Raw genomic sequence first — 11,829 nt, 5'->3', positions numbered from 1 at the left:
TGGTCCGCCCCTTTTCACTCGTTGTTGTTGCTGTTCTCCAGGTCTTTACATTGAATGTCCCCTCCGCTGTAGTCCGTGCCAGGGAGCTGAACGCCATACTTGTCCACACACCAGCAGATGCCCCGCTTGCGGCCGCGAGATGGCTTGCACTGTGGGCCAGAAAACAAGATTAGAATTTTAATGAAAACAAGTATACAGGTTAGAAAATGTGGTGAGGGTAACCTGAGCCGGGCTGAATGAAGCCTGGTTACTGAAAACAGCTAACAGTACTGTGATGGCACCCACTTGTCACTTGTCACTTAAAATGGCCATGCCCTTAATTATGCATAACTTTATGCCCTGATATAATTTAAATGTGTGACACAGACAAATCCCTATATAGTTGTCATGAACAGGGTAATTTAGCTATAGAAACCAAAACCATGTTATGTGCCAGGCTGCAGTCTTTGTTATTTCCATGTTGGCTTAATTTGCCGCTTGGCTAGCACAAGTCAGTCGCAATCCTGGTTATAAAAGATAAGATAAGATAGTCCCACAATGGGGAAATTCCAATCTTACAGCAGGTCTTCAAACTAAACTTCAAACTGGCTTGCTTTTAAAACAGTTTATTGAACGGACATATTTTTTTATCATTGACTCCAGTCTCATAACTATCAGTAAACTATTGAAAGAAAAGGTTAAAGTTTACTTCACCCCCTCAAGTGAATCCACTGATCTGGCGATTGTAAATAACTTATTTCGCCACAAATTGTCGTGGGTGTATTTGCTGGTGTGACCGAACGTTAAAGGTACAGTACTTTGAATGGTGGGGAAAAGAGTAAACGAGTCTAAACAAGATACTGATGCACAGACAAAGGGTGTCTGGAAGTGCAAAGAGTTTTCTGAAGAAAACTGACCTGCTTGCGCTTGAAAAATCCTTTTCTGTCACAGTTGGGGAGGTACAAAGACAGAGCCATTACACGAGAAGTGTCCTTCATTCCCTGAATGATCCCATCCAGTTTTCTCCTGCAAGGACCCTTTGGGGAAAGACAGCACAGAGATATGATCACGCAACACAGTCAATAGAGGTTATTTTGTGCTGACAACGTGTTCAGCTGTGTGAGGTGGTTCAAAGGCTAAGCAAAGGAACAGACACACCATCCTAAATCCAAACCTCAAAATAAATGTGTCCTACCACTAGGGGTCACTAAAGTCAGAAATGTTCAAATTCTACACATACTGGCCTTAAAAATGATACAGGATCAAACTGACATCGAACACTTACAAATTCTGGCTCATGCTTGTCGATGGGCAGAGGGGAGTAGTCCATGGGGGAGCCCATGGAGCGCTGCTTGCCGAGCTTCCTCTTCTGCTCCTTGCGTAGCGCATGGACTTTTTTACTGTTCACAATGTCTTTGGGAAGGAGTGGCACTTTTGCTTGCAGCTCCTCTGTAATCTCTGTGGTTATTGCGTCCTCATGAGACTCACGATCTGCACCGAGAAAATAAAAAATGGTCAATTAATGTCACATTTCTAAACCTATAACCAAGTCGCAGCTACACATTAATGCATTAACATTTTTATATGTGTATTTTTAATTGCCAATGTGTAGCAGATAATTTATTATAGAATAAAACATAATGTGAGAAAGTATTTGGCACTGGCTGGCAAGTGGTGCCTGCCATCTGCTGTAAATGAAGAGAATGGACTGGATAGAATTGCTTCACTTAAAGCTCCAACTCAGAACAAGCTGTAAACGCAACATTAACATATTACATGCTAGCAAACAGTTAGCGGCGTTAGCATTCATTTGGAGTCATGTTTCTGTCCATGCAGCAAAGTCAAACATTCAGTCTCATTTCAGCTCTGTTTTGGTCTCCACCAACACCCGAGGGAAATCTGTCTCTTTAGCTGCTAAAAGCTCCATTATGTTCACCATAGATCTTTCTTGGTGTTTAGATGTAATCAAGTGCAAGGTGGGACAGTGCAATAATTGTGTCCCATGTTTTGTTCCATTTCTGGTAAAATGGTCATTGACAAGACAAAGACTAGCTGCCTATTGGTAACAACTAAAATGCTTTACACCAAACTACAGATCTCCATCTGTATTCAAAACTCACTGCATAACTTGGAATGTTACCATATTTATTTTATCTCCAGTGTTATTTTACAAGAAAGCGAGCGTTCAAATTTTATTTCAAAGAGAACATAAAATTCAGGAATGTAAAATGTCTCTGTAAAGGGTAATGTTTGCTCTAATAACAGACATCATAGACCTATAATCAAGTATTACGAAAAACGAGTAGAATGTAGAGATATTATTTATATTTGCAATATTTTACAGTCACTGAAAAATAATTAATAAATGTGAAGTTCTGTAGCTTCTTAGTCCCTCCCACATAAGTGCAATACCAGGTGCTTTTCCCGGGGTTTGTGCCACCAACTGTTTCTTCCCATTTGTTTATAGAGGAGGGGAGGCTGGAGCTCGGATCAACAGCTGATGAACTCCTACAGCGAACACAGGAGTTTAAACTCACATTTTCTCACACAACCCCACCTTCTGACCTCCTTCTTATGAAAAGTAAGAAAAAAGTCACTCCTGAACATCCATTCATGTTTGACATGTTAGAGCTGAATATATCCAGAATTTCAGTGAGACATGTTGGTCTTAAAGTTAGTTGAAGTCCGTACTTGTGCAGACCTCTACAACTTGGGAAAATATGCATCACATTTTGCATGGCTGCCTACACTGTGCCTGGAAAATTTGCTAACACGTTATCTGGACTGCTAAACTTCAACAGGGACTAAGGCCTCTGAGTGTCGTAACTTTATAGCGACGTGTCCCACATTAAACTGATTCAAATGTCAAGCTAAGGAAAATCCAGTTGCTCTGTGGACTCATATAAATGCTTGTACATTTCTGTCACATTTTATGCACTTCTTCTACTCATTTCAGCACCCCCAGGGGGCACTGCAGTCTCAGAGATCTGAAAGTCCAACTTGATAGGATGTTCACAGGTTGAGGTCCTTTATCCTTAACCTAGCCCCCTCTTCACCTCCCCACCCCCACAGCCTCCTATCTTTGGGGCTCAGCCTCTTAAGCCTAGACCCCCAGCCAGAGGTTCTTTGAGGCCACAGAAAGAAGCCCTCAGCTCCCCCCTTGGCTTAGCTGTACCATAAGTACAGAGTTATTGTGGGGACTTTGCCAGGCCCCAACTGGCCGAAGCAATGGTGCCAGTGGATGACCCTGGTTATATTTATCTGACAAGGAAACCCGCCGTGGTGCACAGGGCCAGACGCACTGAACCAGAGAGGAATGTTGGCTGCCGACTATAGGCCAACTGCTGCTGAAAGACAAATCAACTTCCATTCTTGTATTGGGGCATGAGAGAATAAGTTTGAAAATATGATTTAACAAGTTGCCATAACTTTGCTGACTGGCCTGTTAGTACACAGCCACCGTAGGGAAAGGCACTGAGATGTAACAAGAACACTAGCTCCGAGAAACTGATGTTCAAAGAGCCTGACACAGCATGAGCGTCTGGAGTCTCTGGGGGGGGGGGGGGGTGATTACCAGAATTGGGTCTTTGGCTTCTGCGCTGCACTGCCGTCTCTTTGAAATTAATCTCACAACTCATGACTTGGCAGGCCTTGGTTTGTGTTTAGATATGTCCTTGTGTCTCCCCGCTCAGACTACGAGGCTATTACTTGCTATAAATAAATACGTCAAACAAGCATTCCTATGTATACCATGCATGTGACCACTGTGGAAAAACTCTTTATTTCTGCTGTAAAGTCCAATAATTTCTCAGGGCGCTTGATTAAAATGCCACATATTTGGCAACGAAATATGCCGTCGAAAATAAGGACTGTTTTTTTAACGGGCATTCTTGTTACATGTGTAATCGTATTTGAGAATATAAATGGCCAGCCTAAGAGAGGTCTGAGCCATGGCACATCAATTATCTTCACCTTACAAGTCAGTCACTTTGACAAAATGTCTCATTAGACAATGATGTTAGAAATGTAGGATAGAAAAAGATTTTTATCTGCATTTTAAATGTTGTGTAGCGTTTGCACAGACAATGGTGTCTGACTTCTTTTCTCCTCCGCTCACTAAAATCACCAAAATCATCTTTTCTGAAGTGGGCTCTCCGGTGCAACCACAAAAACTCAGTTTTTCCATGCTCAGGGTACCCAGCTTGTAAAGGAGGCTTAGAGGGTCTGTGTTTAACTCCTGAAACTCAGCCAAGATGCTGGATGGGAGCCAAGTGAGCCAAGTCATGTGCAGCTCTTCCATTCAGCTGAGCCCAAAGCTGTGCTGCTATCTCTCTCTCTCTCTCTGCTCGAGCTAAAGATTTCATTAGGACGAGAGGAGCAGAGTAGCCAAAGGAGGTGCACCTGATACTTCTCTGTTTAAAAATTAACATCTGCACACAATTATGCTTCATGAATATCCCAAGTTTCTTACGGGCATCAGTCCAAGCATGAAAGATAAGCTACCCCTTCTTTGGATTTTTCTCTCCACTGGATCTTTAAGACTATAATAATACCATTTAGATAGCAAAAAAGCCTGGACAATAGATTCTCTCACCTTTCATTGGATTTCCCAGCATTACACCACGTTTGTTATGTCCTGCCTTTGATTAAGTCAGTCTCTGTGCTGCATCTGAAATTACATCTTTACAAGATGTAAGAGAGTTGTGAATAAAGGTGCTGTTTAATCTCAACAGGGGGTAGGACAGGATAATGTAGGGATAAATGAGCCTGAGGGCCTGTGTCATATAAAGCAGCACGTTAGTAAACCATCCTTCAGCCTCAGACTGTCTCCACTACTTAATATTTGAAAGCAAGGCCATGGCCTGATAACCCTGCAGTTTCTAGAGCAGAGAGAGAGGTGTGAACAAACCAGTGGAGTTGTGCAAGTCACTGGGGGTGTGTGTGTGCAGCAGCACAAAAGTTAGGTTGTTTTGACCAAAGGAATAACTTGTGGCAAAGTGACCACTGCTGGAACTCTTACGTAGCATAGCAAAAATAATTAGCAGATACAATGAAAAGGTTAGTGTCACTAGAGTAAGGCATTATGGCACGGATGGACAGTTGCATTTTCTTAGTGACAGTTTTCATCCATCAAATCCAATAAGATACACCCTCTGCACATGACTTGACAGCAGTGTACAAAGCCTGGTTACATGAGTAGACTGAGAAACTGGTGACTGAAATCGGCTCCATTCCAAACCAGTTGCTCAGGAAGAAAATATGGACCTCTGTCCATAATTTAGTTTGACCACCCTCAAGTGTAAAATGAATTATGTTTTGATCCTTATGTCCTGTTGTTTCTATGGAATTTCTGCTGTTTGACCCTGCTCGTGGTCTTCTGAAAATGCAGGAAATAACTGTTCCCATGGTATTGTGCACACAGAATATGTTCATTGCAATCAAAAAGTTTCCTGCTTTTCTGAATGCATGGTATAAATAGCAACAAGAACAATTCAAGGATTATAAATCGCAAAAACAGGACTTATGAGAGGATGCAAAATCTTTCCAAGAGGGAAATGCTGCTGTAGGTAAGCAAACTTTCTGGCCTGTTTACAGCTTCTGCAGTGCAAATAAATGCTCAATCCATGTTGCAACCAGCCCTGTGAGAAGTACATTATCAGAGTAAGGCACATGGCCCTTCTACTGTACATTCCTAATTTTGGTCTGAGGTCTACATCTGGGTTTGGGTTTTCAACAAGCCGCACGGACGGACGCAACCTCTTTTTGGGTCACCATCACCACAACACAATTGCTGGGTGTGACGATGTTCTAACTCCCCAGTGGCAGAAGCAGCTATTTTGGCGAGAGTTGAGCGCTCCTGGATGTACTGTACAGAGATGATCTCCAAGCAGCATAAAAAGAAACATCACAGTGGCCTAAGAACTGACTTCAACAATAATTTGGGGTCAACACTTTTCTTCGTAGGGTTTTCAATGTAATGGTGTGAATCATAGTGGGAATGAGCTAACTGCCTGTTTCCGTAACATGATGCATGCACCATTTGAAATAACATATTTCTGATATTGAATGGTTTTTTTCTCGTGCCTTAACAATTTAAATATTATAATTAAGTATTTAGGAGGAAACACTATTCGGTACCAAAGATGAGGTTACCTACCGGAACAGGGCACAATAAAAGATTCACTTGTCTCACACCAACATTTCAGAGAAGTCACCGGAGCCTCTGTTGTTTTCCAAGAAAGGCCAAGACGCCTATTTTGTACTGCACTTTCAATCTGAAATTTAAAAACCTCCTCTGTAGACACAGGATTACTTTGGTTCTTTCTCACACCATGCTAGCATGTAACCAGGTGTTAGAGGTGAGATTACAGTACACAGGTCAGGTGTAAACATATGTGACATAATTTTAAAGCCCAGCATGTGGCCATCCCTGGCTTTTTTAAATCACATGCTCCTAGCGTAGAAAGACTCCAGAGAGTGCTGATTTGTTTCACAGCTGTTGCCACCAGCAGGCTAGGTGTCAGTGACCAATAAGCTGTACAAATACCACTGTAAAGTTTTATTGGGAGAAATCAGGCAAGTGTGCCAAAGAGGTTATGTGCTTGCCAGCAACAGCTCCAGTGCTGTACACTGTCCCTGCGACCACACTGTACCTCCAAATGCTATGCACAGACAAATCCAGTTCCACATCAATAGTATCAATGTCATATCTAAGAAAACAGGTTCTCTCAGTTTCTGGGCATCGCATATTCTAGGAATTGCATGCTTTTTCTTTAAGTTCTCATGTGATGTCTTGACAAAATGACCTTTCAAATAATTCTCCCTAGCACCTGCAACAGATCAGTTGCAGCATGCTAAGCTTTCACTGCACTGTCTCAGATGTTCAAGGTGAGACGGATGGAAAGCCAAATACAGTCTTTCCTTTCGCATAAGCCCATCATGAAGCTGTCGGGCAGCTGGGGCCACACGTGACGAGAGCTATATCTAACGTGGCATGTCTGTATGAGCACGCAACGTCCACAGCAGACAGAGTATGTTGGCTGGTTGTCATTAGTTTAAGTGAACGGTCGGCGAGAATCAGCGCTTTACCACTTGCTTTAGTTTTCTCAGCTACGACCCAGTAACCAGCTGTGTCAGTGACATTGAGGACATGGAAAAAGCAGATGGGGGTTTCTCAAAGTTGTATAGCTTACTGAGAGTATGTGATGACAAGGGATTCTGCATGGTGCTTAGAAATGAGAAGGCAACAGTGTGACCATGTGAAGTTCTCTGGCAAACATTAGGCATCAGAAGTCTGCAGTCGCTTGACTTACTCATGACTGTAAATATCAATGACAAGGACATGTGACATGACAAAAAACCACTAACTATTCAAAATGTCGCTGTGGCTGAAATAACTCTACATCTACACAAGAGCCAAGACAAATGTAAAGTATTAAAGTTGTCAGTCAAGGCACCAGGTTTCCTGTTGCTATGCTAATAAGGGGCATAGTATTTCTGTCTGTGTGTGGAGTATTGTGGATTTGGAACCACTCCCTAATCATCTTTTGTTTCTTGGCAAAGAGCAATCTGTTAAAACATAAGGCCCTCTCAGAAGCTTGGGGGACAAGGAGCTATGAAGTCATATCTGTTGGCAAGCTTTCCAGGGCTGATTCCCTCGTACGGGGGCTAAAGTCTGAGTGCCCCCAAAGCACATACCACCTCCTGTGCCTCACAATCCGAGCAACTCCTGGGATCACAGTGCAGGAGCAAACGTGAATTAATGCATCGCTGTTGGGACACAAATCCCGACGCACAGTGATGGCCAGGATTCCTTTTTTACATGAGCAGTGAAGGAGGGGGGTGGAATGTAGGGAGAGCAAAGATCCCTCTCTCCCATTGTTTGGCAGCCCCAGTCAATATTTAGTAGGCTGCAGCTCTCATGGCTTCCTGAGTGTCGCAGACACTTGAGCTCCTCCTCCCTGTGTTTGCCTTGCTCAGCTGGTGCAGCACACAGACAGCTGCAACCCCACACCACAGGAAACCAGAAGCTCACCTCACCAGTGCCCATCACAGCAGAGCTGTTTGACAGAAGGCCCTTCAGAGGAAAGAGGGAGCCAGAGGCATTCTGTTGAATCACTGCCTTGTGACTGAGCGCTCATGCAATGAACGCACTGCCAGAGGCAGGAAAAGATGCTCTGATTACCTCTGTGGGCCAACAAAAAAGTCAGGTTCTGTCTGTGTGTGTGTTCGAAGCCAGAGTGAGACAAAACTGCCTGAGGTGCCATCACTCACAACAATCACACACAATGCACACCCAGACACCCACACAGCCCCGCCCAAGTATACATGTGAGCAAACACACTCACACACACTTGAAGCAGGCACACACACTCACACACTGAGAACTAATTGCCTACCTTTCAGTCAGTGATCAATGCTTTGCAAAGCAGAAGGTTTGCTGGGTATTTTTGGAACAATGGCATTCAGGGACAAACCACATTGTTCTGTTAAGTCATTAAGAGGAGAGGTGAGGGCTGCTCACTGGGTGCAAACAGCCAATGACTCTGTCAACAGCCAAAATGAGCCCAGTGGTAGCCCATTTTATAGAATGAGGCGTGTAGCCAAAACCTTTGTGGTTACCACCTACTTATCTAGTTGTTGACAAGCTGCTAAAACTTTGAGTGACAGTGAACCTCTCTACTACACCAAGAAATGTCTTAAATCATTCAAGGCTAATTGGCTCAGCTCTGTCTGTCTCTCTGTCTCTCGCTCTTTTCTCTCTCGCGTCTCTCTCACGCATGCAGGTTTAGCGGTAATCCGACCCTAAACACCACGCTAGGGGTAGCCTGCAGATCTGAAATTCCGCTCAAACAAGACCCGAAGTTTGTGGAGTGGCACCTCATTCCTTCCCATATAATCTACACAGTGCGCCTTTTTCCCCTGTGCCGGGATAGATTTCACGTCTCAAGCAGTTAGGTGCGAATGATATTGGAAAGGCGCAAAACAGAGAAAAAGACATGAGAGCCAACTGTGCGCTGGCAAATAGTGGGGTTTGACAGACACTTGTTACAGTAGTGGGTATTAAAGGCGGCAATTTGCAGAATAGGCTCCACTTTAGGGGTTCCCACAGTTTTTCCTCTTACTTAAATACAATAAATGTAATGCACAGACCGCTTTTCCAAAAGTTTTTCACTCGGTTGAGAATATTTGCGTCAGGGGAACAGCAGAGACGTTGAACCCTCTAAAGAGAAACGCGTTTAATAATCCGCGCTGCTTTAACATGTAAATATCGACTGCCTGGATCCTTGTCAGCCCCTTCTGGGTCTTGCTGGACCGCAATTTTGACAGCCGCCTTCCCGCACTTGGAGGCGCAGATCAGCCAGGCGGGACACAGCATGCGCGTTCACCGCAGCGGAGAGTCGATCCGCCCGCACAACCGCAAAGTGCTGGTACACCTTGTGTTATTATCGCTATGAATATTCATACTGCGAGCGGCTCAGCGCTGCAGCGGCACTACAGCTGGACGCGGAGACAGTCCTGGCTGCATTTCTGTCCCGACGCAAACCCGACGGGGACAGGAGGAATAAGCTCCTGCAGCCAGTTTAATTAAGGCTGTGGATAAAAGTTAATCAGATGGCACCTCAAACCATCTGTCAAACAAACGGTCTGTCAGAGAGCAGCGGGACCGGCTCACGCTCCACAGCAGTGAGGAGGTGAGGAGAGGGAACCACCTGGGGTCCCTGGATGAGGAGGCAACAGGAGGAAAATGACCAATAATCTCATTTCATACATTTTTGTGGAATTGATTGGACATGAAATATACTCTATGGGGCTTCTTTTTTTAAAATCCCTTCTAGATAACACAATAGCACAACAGCACACAGTGGATCCCCACATGGGACATCATCAAACCCTGATCCTCAGAGGAGACTGGAGACCCTGTTGTCCTTTTACACTGATGCGCATTCATCTGCAGCCGCACACATTTTCATCGTTTGGTCCTAAGCATGCATTCAGTCAGCCAGCCAGTCAGTCAGTCAGCCAGCCAGCCAGCCAGCCAGCCGGTGCGCGTCTTACCTATGGGCGGGTGAGCAGGTTTGTATCCTTTCTCGTTGGTGCACACTCCCCTGCCGTGGAGAAGGGCGTGCAGGGGTTTCTCCTCCCCGCTCCTCGGCAGGCAGCGCAGGCCCTGGGTGCACGTCCCGGTGTAAACGCCGCACGCCTGTCCCTCAGACAGGGCGCACGTTAGGCAGCAGCCGCAGCCCGGCTCCTTGACCAGCTGGCAGCCGACCGGGACCGGAGGGCACATGGACAGCGCCTTCGGGTCACAAGGCTCGCACGGCACGTATGAGCCCAAGCACCCGGACAGCCCCAAGATAAATGTCACCAAGAGGCAAAAACTCAGAAACATTGTTGGTGTTCTCTTCAGTTATAGCATAAACCTCAAATGCGAAGAGGAGGGGGAAAAGTACACTGGTCTAATGAGCACAATGCCTCAGTCAGATAATCCGATTTTTAAAGCTAAAGCCAAGAGTCTTTATCCAACAGTGTTACTATCTATTTAAAAAAAAAAACATTCATTAGAGGCTTTGCGCTGTGCACCGCGCAAAAAGAGCTCAAATGAACAATTTCAAATGTATGTGCTATTTCTCCCGAGATATTGTCCTCTGCAAGAGCAAGGCAGTTCCTTGCACAAAATCTCAACTTCTCTCCCCTTCAGTTTGGACTCCAGTACTTTCTCCACCACAAGTTTTCTGAGCAGACTGATCAACTTGAGAGCTGCCTTGCCTTTTTAAAAACAGCCGAGCCCAAACCCCTAACTATGAATACGTTAAACAGCAGGGAAGGGAGGGGAGGCGCACTTGTTCCACGGCTTGGCAGGCGGCCAAACTTTTTTTTTTTTTTTCAGCAGCAGGAGGATCGCTCTTTCACCCTGAAGGCTGAACTGATGCCGGAGTGCAAGAGGCAACAGCAGAGAGCAACGCAACCCTCATCAAAACATTTCAGCAGAGCACTCTTCAGAAACCTGCAGGCTTTCACTGTCCTTCACACCCCCCTCCCCCCCAAAAAAACTGCCCCCACACTGCAAGTTTTTCACTCTCCACAATTCATCCACACTCATATTCAGCAGGACCACTTCTGTCAAACAACCTCAAACCAAGTTTTGTCTTTTTCATTGGGTGAGATCATTCTGGAGGTTTTTTTTTTAGAAACACATTGTCCAAGATTTACAAAAAAAACCTCTTTGCAAACTTTATTCAGGACAAGTCTTGAAATGAATTGTCACCAACTTTGACAGTTCACTGGATCGCAGTTGGTTCTTCAGTAGAAAATAATGTGCGAATTTCAGATCCAGGGATCTGAAGCTTTGAAGTCTGAAGGAAAAATCATTTTCTTACATCATGATTCTTCCGTGGCCATAAAACATAAATCATCGGTAACCCCCCTACTTGAGTCATAAGTGCCTAATTGTCAAGGGTTGAATGGAATATCCTTAGTAAGGAAAAGTAGGACGGAGCAAGTCTGCAGCGCTGCTTTGCATTCATGGATGGAACAGAAAAAAAAGTTTGTTGCTCTACACCGGTACGACCACATGTGTGTCCATTACTGAATCACTCACTTATATAAAGATTGGAACAGAAAAATGGATTTGCAATTATTATTATTATTTTTTTAATTTACAGCTTTTCCGTACTGGTTAGTTTTTTTCCTGTTTGTTAAGATAACAGGCAGAGGGATACCTGCTCCTGTCTATAGGTCACCTTTAAAGCCTGCACCTGTTGCTTCCATTGGACACCATTTGTGTTACAAATGGGGCCAGAAGGGGAATCCACTAACATGCCCCCTTTCTCTCTCTCTCACACACAC

At 44.6% G+C, this 11,829-nt stretch overlaps 1 protein-coding gene across 1 annotated transcript; it reads right to left on the bottom strand.

Moving 5' to 3' along the window:
• Positions 1–6: 6 nt before the first annotated feature.
• LOC118339465 (insulin-like growth factor-binding protein 5) lies at positions 7–10,372 on the bottom strand. The gene is made up of 4 exons (XM_035677110.1): positions 10,039–10,372; positions 1,265–1,470; positions 897–1,016; positions 7–149 (listed from the first exon to the last, which is right to left on the bottom strand). Exons 1-4 carry the CDS (start codon positions 10,370–10,372, stop codon positions 15–17), a joined length of 795 nt encoding a protein of 264 aa, XP_035533003.1. The 3' UTR covers positions 7–14.
• Positions 10,373–11,829: the final 1,457 nt, after the last annotated feature.

This window comes from Morone saxatilis, unplaced genomic scaffold (genome assembly GCF_004916995.1).
Source record: "Morone saxatilis isolate NCDOM2014 unplaced genomic scaffold, NCSU_SB_2.0 Contig5, whole genome shotgun sequence".
NCBI lineage: Eukaryota > Metazoa > Chordata > Actinopteri > Moronidae > Morone > Morone saxatilis.
This window is presented reverse-complemented; position numbering and strand designations above follow the sequence as displayed.

Coding starts and splice junctions, on each gene's coding strand:
- LOC118339465 (XM_035677110.1), bottom strand. CDS start 10,372: ATGTTTCTGAGTTTTTGCCTCTTGGTGACATTTATCTTGGGGCTGTCC. Junction 1,471..10,038: donor ACCTGCTCACCCGCCCATAG/GTAAGACGCGCA, acceptor TTCTCGGTGCAG/ATCGTGAGTCTCATGAGGAC. Junction 150..896: donor GATTTTTCAAGCGCAAGCAG/GTCAGTTTTCTT, acceptor TCTGGCCCACAG/TGCAAGCCATCTCGCGGCCG.